The sequence below is a fragment of the Anser brachyrhynchus genome, assembly GCF_964034855.1.
Source record: "Anser brachyrhynchus genome assembly, chromosome: 6".
Lineage (NCBI taxonomy): Eukaryota > Metazoa > Chordata > Aves > Anseriformes > Anatidae > Anser > Anser brachyrhynchus.
In genome coordinates, this window is record NC_137700.1 from 28,652,317 (window position 1) to 28,667,443 (window position 15,127).

At 33.6% G+C, this 15,127-nt stretch overlaps 1 protein-coding gene across 7 annotated transcripts in view; it reads left to right on the forward strand.

Annotated features, from left to right (window-relative positions):
* IDE (insulin degrading enzyme) overlaps positions 1-15,127 on the forward strand; it is a 62,748-nt gene that overhangs the window by 29,877 nt on the left and 17,744 nt on the right. For 6 of the 7 annotated variants that reach the window (XM_080596469.1, XM_080596475.1, XM_080596472.1 and 3 more), the window contains 5 exons: positions 4,271-4,373; positions 5,345-5,467; positions 7,638-7,720; positions 11,721-11,865; positions 14,648-14,758. In XM_080596469.1, coding sequence (XP_080452595.1) covers positions 4,271-4,373; positions 5,345-5,467; positions 7,638-7,720; positions 11,721-11,865; positions 14,648-14,758 — 565 coding nt within the window. Of the gene's footprint in view, positions 1-4,270; positions 4,374-5,344; positions 5,468-7,637; positions 7,721-11,720; positions 11,866-12,415; positions 12,561-14,647; positions 14,759-15,127 lie in introns of all 7 variants that reach the window. The other variant, XM_080596470.1, reaches the window with a different exon arrangement.

Here is a 15,127-nt window from a genome sequence, read left to right on the forward strand (position 1 = left end):
ATAAAGTAGGATAAAATTGGATTATGATCTGTATTTGCAAATGTCATGGAGTTCTGCTGTTTCAAGGCGTATATCGGTAACGATAAAATAACTGGAGCTGTCTATGTCAGTGACAGTAGTTGCCATAGTAATTAATGCCCTTTAAAGAAGGGCCTGTGTCTTTGTATGTGGGTGTGCATCTATGTGTAATGTGTGTGGGATACTGAACTGAAGCTGGAATACTTGGAGACATCGTATTTGGAATGAGAAAAACTTTAAAGAAAATTTTCCTGTTTTCATGTTTACTGCCTAAGCTCTTGAAAATGAGATACAAAAGCTTACTTGTAATATAAAGATGTATTTTAGTAATTAACAGGGAGAATACATAAATACTGCTCTTAAAGCTTATCCAGAAATTGCACACAAATTTGAACTTCTGACGGGTTTTAGAATTGTTCATGAGTAAATTTTTTTTTCCTCCACCTTGCATACATTTTGTCTTGCAGTGGTTTAGCTTTTCTTGACTTGACATACTGCTTTTTATAATAGACTTATTTGTTATTTGCTTTTCCTAATCTTATTGGAATTCACCTGCACCAAGAGCTTTTCTTGGCATATTTATATTGGGGTAGCTGTATTCACAGTTGAGACTACTGTTAAGCGTCTTTAAAGAAAAAAAAAAAAGCTTAACTTTTTGACCATGTTATTTTCTTAACAAATTGTGTTTTTAAAAAGTATGGAAAAATATCCATACTCACAGATGGTAGCAAGTATCCATATGCTCTTCTATTTGATTGAGCCATAACAGGAAATTTTTATATTCTCCTCCTGCCCCCGCACGCTATTTGTTGCATTTATTAGCTTAATTTCCCCAAGAGAGAAACCTCTTTAAGATATAAGCATCATTTTTACTTGTTCAAACTGCATTGGATTTTGCCAGCCATCTGTGAAGATAAGGCATTTGTCGCAATTTTAGCTGAAAAATATAATTTTCCTGTTATTTCCAATACATCTTTTTCCTCATCATCTGCAGTATAAATGCTCTTATTAAAATTTAAGAAGTTAGTGACTCATTAGATTAAGCAACTAAAGAATGTTTTTTACTGGATCTTAAATGGATCCTTTTCCTTTCTTTTCTATATCTGAAGTGCCGCATTAGTAGAATCCTAGATGGAAAATTTCTAAGGGCCTGAATTTCACAGATAGTGAACAAACAGTTATTTAGTGTAGTCGTTGATGCTCATCCCTGATGATAAACATGTTACAGATGTAGTATGTTGACATCTTTTTTTCTTGCATTGTATTTGTTGAAACATTTTGAAAATCACAATTTGTTCATGTATTTCCCATCACAAGCCATTGCTTTTTATAGGAATGTTGAACATAACTGAGTAACTGAGAACTACACCCATTTGTATGTACAAGAATGTACATATAGAAGTAAATTGCATTTATATATATATTTTTTTTTCATGAATGGCTCAGAATTCTACTTTGCTTGTTTAGCTTAAGTGTGTTATAGGAAGGCCATAATGCCTATTTTGCATTTCCAGTGCATTTCAATGCTGTCTTAAACCATGTGGATGCTCATAGTTCCGAAGAGTACAGCACAGGAGTGAAAAGGAATAATTGGGAGCTTTAAAGATGCATCATGATGTGTTTAAATAACTGCATAGCACTGTGTTACGTGTGGTACTGCTTTTTCCCTTTCCCTATTTTGTCCTGCTGTTCATTGCTGTAGGTGCTTGGTTTTGGTTGTGAGTTGCAGGCAGATGAAATACCTTTTGGTTTGTTTCATATGGTTGTAGGCATTTGTTTGAGAGAGCTCAAAATGTAACTAACTACTCCAGTGGTGACTGGGGGTATAGGAAAGGCAGGAGGATCCCATGAAACAGAACTTCTTATAAAGCTAATTTCCACAATTCAATTTTCTGTATGTTGAGCAAATAGAATAATTCTTAACTCTTTAATTCTTCTGTGTTCCTACAGGAAATGTATGGGTGCCCATATTGTCATTACATTCCCTTCTCCAGGGTACCGATTCTCAAGCAGCAGAATAAAACATTTGTGTGTTACGGCACACCTTTGTCTTGCTGCTCAGTCCACATGATTATTGGAATTCTATCAGGATAATCTCTTAGTTTAAGAGATTATCTTTTTTGTTGTTTGTGTTTTAGGATGGGAAGAAAGACCTGGTAGGTTGCTCTGAAATTCTAATAGAATTTGTTTTTTTACAGTCTCTTAGCAACTTCATCTGTACACGGTAGAGCTTTTGCTCACCAGCTGTCCGAGTTAAAATGCAAAACATAGATTATTCCTATGGCTCATTTTTATGAAAACAACAATCTCTGTAATAGATTTCACCTTATTGACTGAGCTAGTGTCTGCTGTTTTGCAAGAACAAATGTTCTCTAGGACTGAAGTGCTTAGCTCTTTGCTGGGTATTTATTTAGTATTATATTGTTTCTTTTGTGTAAAAAACAAACAACAAACAATACAATAGATGCAACATGCAAACAGACATGAAACTATTTTATACGAAGTCACAATAAAAATGTTAACGGTTTCTATTGCCATTTACAATGACAGATGAAATATCTCTCAGAGATGAACATTCTCATTCTGGTTTAGACATTTCGTAACTTTTGCAGAGAGGCATGGGCTATTGTGTATTTGTATGTGTGTACATGCTCATGCTAATCATGTGGTTACTCAGAGGAAATCATCTGCATTCCTGAAACATGAGGTTTGATTACCCTGTTCAGTGTGTCTGATTTAAAATATTGTCTCAAAATTAGACTCTCGTACAAGTTCTGCTTCCATTTTTGAATTTATTGCTAGAGAATGTCTTTACAATTCCATGTGGCTCTTAGATATATTTCTCATTTAAATGCATCTACTGCTAGCTATTTGTCTAGTGACCTTTTAACCCACTGTTGTCCTGCTGTTTGAAATGCAAGGCTGAGGTTAAATTACAGTAATTTGAAAATTCTGGTAATAGGGGAATCTTGAACTTAATACAGCAGAATCCTGTTTTCTTCAATGTTCTTGGATCATTTAGTTATTTACACGTATACATTAGATGAAAAAGGAGGGATGAGGACATAGACATTCACAATATTAATATTCTGTGTATTTAATCTTTTCAGTGTATTGCAAAATTCACCCTAAGGGTATTCTCCAGTAGTGTATTTGTAAAGTAAAATTCTATATTTTGAGGCACGTCCATATGCCTGTTTTGATTCCTGCCCCTATTTGTTGTACACATTACAACTATACAACAGAATATTCTTAGCCTGAAGATATTGTGCTATAAAAGAACACTTGCGTTGTTTTGTTGCTTTATGTGCATTTTACCCATCTGCACAAGATTTGACAAAGTTTGTTTCTGTTCTATCCAGCATCTAGCGATCATTAAATGTATGTAAGAGATAATTCTGCTACCTTTTTGAACAATTTCAGAATTCTTATAAATTCTTTGTTTGTTTTACTTTTTTTACTTTGTTACATTTACTTTTAAAGTTAGCTCCTTATTTCTATTGAATACTATTTCATGTTGTTGACTGTTAAAAAAAATTCAAGGTATTTTCTTGATACCTGTTATGAAGACTACTGAATAAATACCTATTAGTCTGTAGTTTTCTTTATTCTGGATTTCTCCTCTTGGGTGGATTCTCTGGGTTTCTAACTGAGTGCAATTCTCTAGTATTGACTATAGAATATATTAATGCTCCTGCTTTTCTTATCCTCAAAAATGAATAAATAAACAAAAAGGTGTAAATCTGAAATGAGAATGATACAAAATGAAGAAACATGAATCAGGTTATGAACGGGAAAAGTGCGATTGCAATAATGTAATCTGAAACCCTAGGTCTGGAATAACATTTCTATAGTCAGTATTTTCACTTCTCTGAATTTTGATATAGGTGGTATGAAAAATGCTATTAGTTGATTCATTCTTTCTGAAGAAGATCTCAAGTACTTCTTCCTGTGTTTTCTGGAACAAGGACAAAATTTATAAAATAGACATTGAATACAACAATTATGTATAGCTCTAGGTTGTAACACTTCAGAAAAAATGGTTAAATTAAATTATCCTGATAGCCTGATTTCATGGTTAATCTTAGTGGTTTGTTAAGTATCCATATACTTGCCATCTAAATGTACTCTGTAATTATCCAAGGGAAATAAATGCATTATCATGATGGAACAGAAATAGTGCTCTGAATAATTTCTCACACTGTTTTCTCAGACATGTTCATGCAAAAGTGCTTTGTCTCTTTGTTTTCAGAGTTGCAATAGTGTCCAAGTCTTTTGAAGGAAAAACCGACCGAACAGAAGACTGGTATGGAACACAATACAAGCAAGAAGCAATTTCTGATGAAGTTATTAAGGCATGTTAAAACATTTAATATATTCCAATATCTACAAGTGAAAGGCAGTGGTAAATTTCTAGCCTAATTTTACATTTAGAGGAAGGGAAAACATGGATTTGCAAAAATATGCATTGAGTCTGTTTAATATTATGAGAGCCAATAATCTTATGTTGGTCTTTAAATTTCAAATTTATTACATAGAACATACACGTTTTAGTGGCTTTAAACTATTTAAAGTTTTAATAAAGAGAATGTTATTCCCTATATTAAAAACTGTATGCAGGTTTTCTATAAAAGTTCCATAATATGCAGTAGCTACTTTTAAATTTTAAAAAGTTGATATATTTTTGAGTCTCAATTAAGAATAGGATGGTTCATTAACATTTAAGAAAGGAATGTTTTTATAACTGCTATATATAACTGTTTCTGAAATTGATTTTTGCAACTTATAAAATGAGAACATTAAATGAGTTTTTAAAAATCAAAACACCAGCAATGAAGGTGGGCAAGTCCTTGTTGAATCTTGTTATTCACTATTCCTTCTTTTAGGAAGAGATGGCTAAATACACCCTAAAGCTATATTGGACCTGCCCAACATGCTTTGGACAGACATTGCACAGGATCACCTCACTTCCTTTAGCTTGTCCATACCTATGTTTTTTGCTGATGTGTTTAGTGTAATGCCTTCACTTAGAGTTTGCATTAGCAGAAAAGATGAGGTACAGAACCACTTCCACTCTACTGTAAACTTTCAAAATTTTCTTTTTATCTTGTCTCATTCTCCTTCTGAGCACTTCGTCCTCCTTATAGCCTACTTCAGTTTGGTTTCTGAGATGTTTCTCTCTTTTCCTGTTACTTTACCACTATTTACACATAAGATAGTGGAACATATTGAATCTTCTATTACAGTAGAAAGACAATGAGTATATATAGTAATACATATTAAATAGAAATTTTACTTTGCATCATTGTTTTTCCTATTTATCTAGAAATGGCAAAATGCTGACCTGAATGGGAAATTCAAGCTTCCAATGAAGAATGAGTTCATTCCTACTAACTTTGAGATTTTGCCATTGGAAAAAGATGCGACACAGTACCCTGCCCTTGTCAAGGTAAGGTATCTATCTGTTCTGTTTGCTATTTAACTTTCTGGGAAGTTAGCAGCGTGTTTTTAAAATACAGAATTTACAATATTCCAGAACGTAATAAACAATAAGAACAAAAAGATACAGGCCTTACAGGTGTTGCTAGATAATAGAAAGTCCATCCATGCTAAACTTTGGATTGTAACTACTTGGGTTCCTATGAAAACGAATCCGCAAACAAGTTGGACTCTTTTGCCATTTTGAAAGTGTGTTAACAACTTCTATAAATAGTATTAAACCTGGTTTATTCAGCAGAAGGGTGATTGAAGAAGAAGACTGCCTGTCTTGTAGTTTTTGAACAGTGTTCAGTAAATCGAGGGTGTAGACAAGGCCATCCTTTTTTAACTATGATTGAAGAAAGCTTGCAATTGCATGGAGAGAGATATAGAAAGATGTAAACACATAATAAACAAACATCACTTTCCGGTCTTCTGGAAGCATCATTTAATGATCTCAATATGTTTAGCAAGTCTCAGTATCTGAGTACTTAAAAATTACTTCACACTAGTTACACATAGCTGTCTTTTCTAATAATGTTCATCTCTATTCCAGGCTTGGCTGGAGTATAAATAGGATTAGTCTTCTGCAATTACACGTTGTGCTTCAAATTGAATACTAAATTAATTCAGGAACACTTTTTTGCACGCTAGATTAATATGTCTACTTTAGTGCAAAGACATCCTTCAGGAGAACGTATTTATTCTGCACAAGGCACTTTAGGCATATACTTGAAGCAGTTTTATTAACAGAGGAGGACTTTGAGCATGTATTTAGGTTTATCCTTCACTGAAACACTAAACCTTAGCAGGGACAACTACTACAGCTCTAGTAAGTAACACTAATTGGTTTGCTACAGAAACTTGATGGTCCTTCAGTGTCTCTGTAGCAACTAGGCAATTGATCTATGCAAAAGCTTTGCTTTATGGCATCATTACTTCAGAAATTTATCTGCTGTTAGTTTTTCCTTTTGCCTTTAAAATATTTTCTGAGGGGAAATGTTTTTAATCTTCTGTACTTGATGAATTATAGCTATTACATATTTTGCTCACATCTTTCATATGTTCTCCCCAGCTGTATGTCTGCTCTTTTGCTTTTGTGGGCCCTGGCATTTGTCTGACCCCATAGCAAACCATTACAAGAACCAGTTCGGCAGAGATGAGCTGTACAAAAAAAAGCACAATTATTATTTTGTCATTTTATATGCATAAGTGAGCTTACTGTAGACTGGAACAGTATTGTGGAGAAAGGGAGGGGAACTTAAATGTGAGCAGGGATGGCCTTTTTCACTGGCATCATGTCGCTAGGTCAGTTCTGTTGTAATGGCACATTGTGCTCTTGGAAAAAAACATCATGAAGGAGGGCAGTTAGGGTATTGGTTGATGCCTGAGAGCATAATTGTAATCATTTGGTCCTAGAGCTGAAGATTTTCAGCTACTGGGTCAGTTTACAAGCGCTATGGACAGGCTGTATGCATTATCATTCTGTCCCTGATGTAATATGTATTCTAAACTGTGTAGTAGCAATTTAATAGAAAAAAATGTTGTCAGAATAGAAGAATAAGAGAAGCTGTTCAGAGCCTTTCCTACGCTGGGAGGTTACTCTAAACTTTTGGTGATGGATCTTTTAGTTAATTTCCAACTAGTTTAACTGCTCTTTCTAAACATGCATTTTTTATTATCAATGCTGCTTTAAAGCAACATGCTCTGAATTTCTTTTAACAAAAGCACTAAATACACAAGAAATACACAAGTATTCTCTTAGTCTAAAATGTGTCTATATGCTGTTGTAATCTCAGTGCTATCCCTATAACAACATATCTTTCAATGTCCACATTAGCAGGGAATTCTGTGAAGCTAACTTTATTAGTTGTCTTTGACCATTCCTACTGTAGAGGAGTTGTTCCTGTTATGATCATAAGCTCATTCACAAGTTTGCAGCCATTTAACTGTATGTTAAGATGCTGTATGGTAAGAAGAGAGTCTCAATAAGAATCAATGGATTTATATATAAATTTATATAGCAAGAATGTGAATTTAAGGGGACAACACTTAAACTAAGATTTGAAGTGATTAATATATTTCTTAATAGTTTAATATATCACAATTAAAAGATGTCTTAACCTCTTTTCTTGACACAGGACACTGCTATGAGCAAACTGTGGTTCAAGCAAGATGACAAATTTTTTTTGCCAAAAGCTTGTCTCAACTTTGAGTTTTTCAGGTATGGTATGTTAAATATACAACAGAGATTGTTCTCTGAAAGTTTCTTGTTTGTTGGGAATCTGTGTTTCTGTGACAAAAACCTTGCATGTATTGCAGCTTTAAAACAGTTGTCCTTGGTGGAATATACAGTAAGAATGCGATAGCAGGAAGACTCATATAAATTATACAGTAGATGAGTAGCAAGCAGTTGGAGGTACTCCATCTATATATTAACAGGAAAAGTTTATCTAAAAAGGTTTTTAAAATGAATTTTCTTTTACTTTCTATATCTAGTACATGTCTGCTAATAAAATCTACTGCAAATTGCAGCACAGCTTTTTTAAAATGGGAGTGTATTTTTTCATTTAAGAACTAAATGACAACTGTTTTGAAATTACCTTTATTTATAAGATACTATTCTGATATTCTTTTTCATTCAAATTCTGTTTAATTTGCATAATGCTTGCCAGTATACAATTCTAACTGTTTAAAATTGTAGGTTTTTATTTGACACCAGTAACTAATTTTTTTTAGATGAGCACCCCCTGCATTATCTGTCAATGAATGTGTGATTCTTACCTCAGGATGCATGACAGAGTGCTGTTACATTAATTCTGGTCTTGCATTATTTTAATCATAGGATTATTTATTTATTTACTTTTTAAAAATTAGCATGAAAATGATGTACCTTCTTAGTGTCCAGATCCTTCCTTTGGAGTAATAATTTGTAACTTGAGAATTGCATTTTTAAAAAAAAGTTACTGCTCTCTTCAGAGTACCATTATTTCTGTGCTGCATTTCAGAAGGTGCAAATAATTTTGGGATCTCGCCTCCTTTGGCCTAATAAAATATTTTAGCGATATTGCTGTTAGATAGGCTCTGATAGTTGCTCATAGATGGGCTGTTGAGTCCTTGTTCTGCGTAAGCACTAAACTTTTTTTCTAGGTGACCTTGGCAGAGTTTTATATGGAGGGTTTTTTCTGAGTGTGTCAGAACTACTGTTGGCCACTAGTTGGGGAAAATAGGTTGTGAAGGCATTTCCTCTTTCATTTTGTGGCTATAGGACAAACGTTACAACTGTTTTAACTTTGTCAGTGAATGGAAGATCAAAATGGTTTCTGCTTGTCTATTACTCAGAGAACAACAAATGCAAAACTTTGCAGCCTTTGTTCTCACCTGATGGATTACCACTGGACTCTGTGTGGCCAGTCTCAATGAACTGCCTCATTCCTCCTAGGGATGAGTACAGGTGGAAAGATGGCTTTCTTTGTAGGGTTGTGGGTGAAGGTTGTTCTATTTGGTTTTGGTTTTAAATAACTAAAAAAAAAAAAAAAGGATATTTTGTATGAATGGATGTGAAGATATTTTGACACTGTTGGCTACATCACTTCCAAAGGAAGTGATAAGCGGGTTTGTCTGGTTTTGATGCTTTAAAAGGGTTCTTAGTGAATTTTGGTCTGAGACTGGCCATGCAGGTGGTCATTAGAAGAAAGGGTGACGTGTAGTATTTTATTAGTGAGACAGGATTAAAACAACCATGGCTCTTATGGCCAAGTGAATTGGTAAATAATGCCATCATAATAACTTGGTTTTCATAAAAAGTTTTCGGCTCATTCTAGATCAGACTGACAGTTCTTGCAACTGACAGTCGCAAGAGTCAGTTCACACAATAGACTGCTTCAACAGGATAGGAAAAAAATAGGAAGATTTTTACTACCTGCAGCCTTAATCGTCACAGATCACTGGAAGAATTCCTGACCCAGATGTTCTAGCAGCAACTACTGTGTAGGTGAATTAATATGAAGTTGCTGAGGGTGGTTTCTCCCTCAAACATATAAATCCAACAGGAACAGTCTGACTATGTGAATCTCTTGAAGTCACTGTTTTCCAAAACTGAAAATCTTAAGATTCACTTACCCTAGGGTAAGTGGCATGATGCAAGGCTGGTATTAAAGACACATCACAGTAAAAATCTCTGACACAGAACTTCAATGTCCTTTAAAGCTGGATGGTTAAGAGCTTTTACTTTTATATGAATTATGACTTGAGAACTTAACAAGTATCCTTTTCTAAAAGGATGCAAAACGCCAATGTAATGTGCTATTGCTTTGAAAACTCTCTAAAGGTAATTATAAACTCTTCATATTGTTTCTCAAGTTTCAGAGATTGATGTTAAAATACAGTGCTAATTATATTTAACCTATATAAGGATCTGTGTTACCTTCCAGTTTAAGAACTATTTCTAGCAATTTGAGAGCCTTTGATTAAAAACACTAGCTGTTAAGGTAACCCACTATCAACACTTCAGTGTTGATTCCAGCTATGTCACTTGCAGATTGTTTGAAATGAGAAAAAGACCAGACTAAGATTGTTTCAATACATAATCAGCAATGGAGTTGTTTTGCTTCCTCAAGTCTAGTAAAAAGAATAAAAAAGTAGACTAGAAATAAGCATTTACTTACCAAGTTGTCAGTAATAGAAAACGACTCCCAGAACATGGTTATTTTAATCATTTTTTGTTATTTTTCACTCAATGACTAATGATTTAGTAGTCTTCATTAGTTTTGAAATTCCCTGTTGGCCTTTGCCAGCTAATGGGAAAGAATATAATGAGTTTGGAGGAAGATATAAGATAACAAAGGATTGACCTACACCTTGCTTTTAATTCAGTTTTAATTTAAAAAGTTCAGTATTAACTGGACTTGCATCACTGGGCTTAGAAAAATTGCTCATTATTGAAAATTCTTACTGTAGAGGGAAATGCTGAGTCCTGTTTTCCTACTGACCTGTTTGCTTAAGTTATACAAGCCCAAGCCCAGAATGGTTAGCAGAGCAGTAGTAAAACAGCATATCCTAGGCTGTGATTTCAGTCTAGAAGGCACAAATGTATTCCCTAATAGTTTTTTTTGTAATCTCAGGTTTTGTAAAACCTGTGCTCTTTTTCCTTAATCCCTTAATCTAAAATGAAGAAGTCAAAGCCAAATTCCTAAAGTTATTAGGAACCATCTTAAAAATACCTTTTCAATGTATACAAAAGTTGTTGGCGTGTGTGTTGGTGATATGATCTGTCTTCATTTTACTTCATTAATACTGGTGTACATCATCCAATACCACACTGTATGAGCCTAAACATATCTAATAGCATGTCTCTGAATTTGACGATTGGTGGCTGCTTAGGGAAAATAAATGAAAATGGCATATTTTTGAATTGCAAGCCCAATCCTGACAGCAATTTGTCTTAGATACTGCACATTATTCCTGTGAAATTGATAATAAATTTATATGTATTTCAAAAGCTTTAGAAATAACTTTTGACAAATAACTTGTCTTGAATTTGCAAATTGTTAAACTACAGAGCTATTTAACAAATATCAGTACTTTTGAAACATGGCTTGAGTCTTCGAGTCACATTTCTTTGAGAAATTTGTGGCAGTAGCGTATGCGATCAGATGCTAATAATACAAAAGTAGAGCTTTTATGGTTGTTTCCATTAAAAAGATATTGGAAAGAATTACTGTGATATGAAAGTGAGTATGCAAAACCTCTTTCCTGAGCTGAAATGGGGAGGTACCGCATGTTTTTCATACCACAAATTCCTAATGTCTTCGTTTGTATAATAACTACTTTGTTTTCTCATAGAATTATTAATCAAATTACTGTTCAATACATGGGTTGTCATTTTAATCTGTTAAATAATGATGTTTATCGAGGATGTATTTCATTTATTTTATCCTTGGTGAGTTGTGACTTATGCAGCAAAATAAATACAACGTGTCTTGATTTATCAGCACAAGTAAAGGATTATCTCAGAATCTTCAGTGTATTTAGCATCACTCAAACCATAAGCAAGCTAAATAATTTTTTTCAAGTATGTTCATATTTGGCTTCAAGACCTTCATAACGGGATCCGTCAGCATATTTGCAGTAAAGATTGCTTCCTTCAGATCAAACTTAAAAGGCCAAAAGAAACTGAGAAATAATTTTAAACTGCATATTTTACTTTCAACACTTTCTTCCAGCCCATTTGCTTACGTGGATCCCTTGCATTGTAACATGGCCTATTTGTACCTTGAACTACTCAAAGACTCCCTCAACGAGTATGCATATGCAGCAGAACTAGCTGGCTTGAACTATGATCTCCAAAATACCATCTATGGGATGTATGTAAGTACCCAAATCAAGGAAGAGCTTAGAGCCTTAAAACTACTTCCACTCATCAACATTTTTATATTGATTTGATGGAAGGACTTTTATTTACAAAACAGCTTTTTCCATTGTGGGTCTAAGGCTGTTACTCCTTTTGATCTTGATTATTAACCATCCTTTCTTTGATTTGAATTTTAAGTTGAATTTTGTTCAAAGTCTTCAACAATCTTTCCATTCATATTAAGCAAATTTTCTTCTTTCTTTTTATGTCATTCATGAAATGAATTAGTTATAAGATTTATTCCTTCATTTAAAAGAAAGAAAAAAGCAACCTAATCCAAGCTTACAGTTTTATTTCAGTTTGTCAGATACCTACTAAAAACTTTCTGACTGATGGGGTAGAAGACCCTTTTTTATGCTATTAAGTAAACAATACGTTTCAGCTTTCCTATTCAAGGACTACTGATCATGAGGCTGCATATACATACTCTTCAGTCATGTTTCTTCATCCATTACTTTGTCACTGCTTGAGGTATCAAAGCATTTCTTTTGTTTTTCTTTTTGTTAGTCGCTACATTTATGCTGATCCTCTCCATTGCAACATGACATACCTGTTTATCAGGTTATTGAAGGATGATTTAAAAGAGTATACATATGCAGCACGCCTCTCAGGTTTGGTCTATGGCATTGCATCAGGAATGAATGCAATACTTGTAAGTAAGAAAAAAACACAGGAGGAAATTAAACAGCTTGGGAATTGTTGAGCTTGGAGAAAACATTTGAATTCTGCATTTCTAAATGAGATGGTTAATGTTTCTTCCCTTGCATATATATCATGAACTAAAGACAAAGCAAAGTAGTGCACTTTAATTAGTACTGAATGACCTCTTTGAGATTGCAGTGTCTTGTGAACACGTGTGCAGTGCAGCTGTTGCATTCTAGTTCACATTTTTACTTGCTTGCATGGTAATCTTGAAAGTACTATTGCTAGTTTCTATATGAAAAGATTAAAGTTTCTGTTGAATGAGCTTTAGCTTTACAGATTCTGTCATAATCCTCTAATTCTACTGTAGTAAGCTATGGAAATGGATTGTGCATGTGCTCATTAGAAGGCATTGCTGGATATTTATGTCTTTTCCTTAGTGTGTGTTTTTATTGTGTGTTTTATCATGCATTTTAAAGTGGTGGCAATATTTCACTGAGAAATACTGATGATATGATGAATGATTATTTTTTTATTTACCTTCATGTATGAGGTTTTAATAATCTCTTGATGGTCAACAAAAGCTTTTAACAGAACTTCACTATATAACAACTTATTTTGAAATTTCCTGTGTTATTTTCGAAGTCATCTTACTAAGAGAACATACTGTATATTGCCCTTGTATTTTATGTATGAAATAGTGTTGTCTCTTTATCCTTGGAATTTCTTTTTTATCCAATACAAATCTAGTATCTCATTTCCTGGTAGCATTCACTTAACTAACTGACAACTTGGTTATCTGTTCTCAGTCTCAAAGCTTGCTGAAGTTTCGATGGTTAGAGGGGTGGGGTGGGAGTAATTTTTCTTCATTTCTAGTCACAGTTTAGAATTTTAGGGTTATTTTAAATATTAGCTGTTTCTTCTAGGAACTTCATATTCCTCTATTGTAAAGATTATATTTTCACATAAAATCAGTTTACTCTGTTTTGATAGCTAGGAAATTCTAATACTCTTTTCTACATTGTAGAGTTTTTTTATATTTAATATGTGTAACTGTATAGTGTTGATACTTTAAGCTAGGATAGTAGCTATACTAGGAACACTCACCCACATGTTTATAAAACTGGATTCTTCTGCTAATCTAGGATGTTAACCTTTGCGATAAATCCATTTATTATATCTCTTTCTTTAAATTCATTGTTTAGATATGTTTCAGTAACTGTAGAAGAAAAAACTTCTTCCTAATGGAAAGCAGAAATTGACCTGCATATTGTTTTGTGCCCTAAAATTTAGTTTTATCCTGATAAAGAAACTGCACTAATCCTATTGTTTCACCTACATACCAAGTTTTGAAGATTTTTTTTTTCCCCCCTGAAAGGCCTTCGGATTCCTTTTTTCATTGGGCAAAACTTTCTATACCTATGATGCAATCATGTAGCATATGTATTGTTGTTTTATTGCTTGTTTTGTGTTTTAATGATCTAGCTTACTTTATGTATGCGTTCCATAAAATCTGCATGATCAGATTGGTATCTCTAAGATTGTAGACTAACTAGCCGGGTGTTTCAGTGCAGCACCATCCTTTATTATAAATTGTGTAGTAGTTGGCAGTACCCCTTTTCTCATACTACCGCTTACTTACACTTACATAAAATACATTTCTATGTAACAAGATAAATATGAAACAGTTAAACATAAATTGGAGGTAATATTTAAGAAGACTGTGACTCTAGTTCCATTACTAAAATGTGAAACCTAGAGTAAAACCATTTCAGTACTCCAAACATATTGTTTACTGAATGACCTTAATACTTATTCTTAAATGTTAAGAATCTGTGTTCTGAGTACAAGTTAGTTACACTAATATGAATTTACACTAATTCTCTGCATTCATAACTCTCAAGTAAATATGCAATATTTTATTCATCAATTAGTTATCTTTGGGTAGAGGGATTTTAATTTAGTATAAGTTAATATTGAATAACACTGAATTTAGATTGAAAAGTTTATTGTTCATTGAATTATGTGAGATTTGGTAATTGTTTTATTCTTACTTCATCTTCTGTACTTAAAGCAAATTATGCACTTTTTCCATAGCTCTCTGTAAAAGGTTATAATGACAAGCAACATATCTTGCTCAAGAAGATCATTGAGAAAATGGCTACTTTTGAGATCGATGAAAAAAGATTTGAAATTATCAAGGAAGCGGTAAGCTACGTGAAAAGTTGCAGTTTTAGAGTAGTTTAAAAGTGAATGCATTGACTTGAAGTGAAATCTTGAGAGCTAATTATCCATGCAACTTCAAAATGACATTCTGCCTCATCGGGACTGGGAAACCTTTTTTTTTTTTTGTGGCTGTGAGTTCCCCAGTGTGTCAATATTAAATTCTTTGGTTCAAATAGTTGGCCCTGGAATCTTCTTTCAGTCGGTCAGTCTTATAATTGACTAGGGAATTGCAACTTGCTTTGATGGGAGTAGAAATCAAGAAGGGGGAAAAGAAAAGTCTTATATCTTGTCTTACAATTTGGAAAGGCCCCAGTGGGATCTAGGCACATAGGATGAAGGGGGAAAGCAACA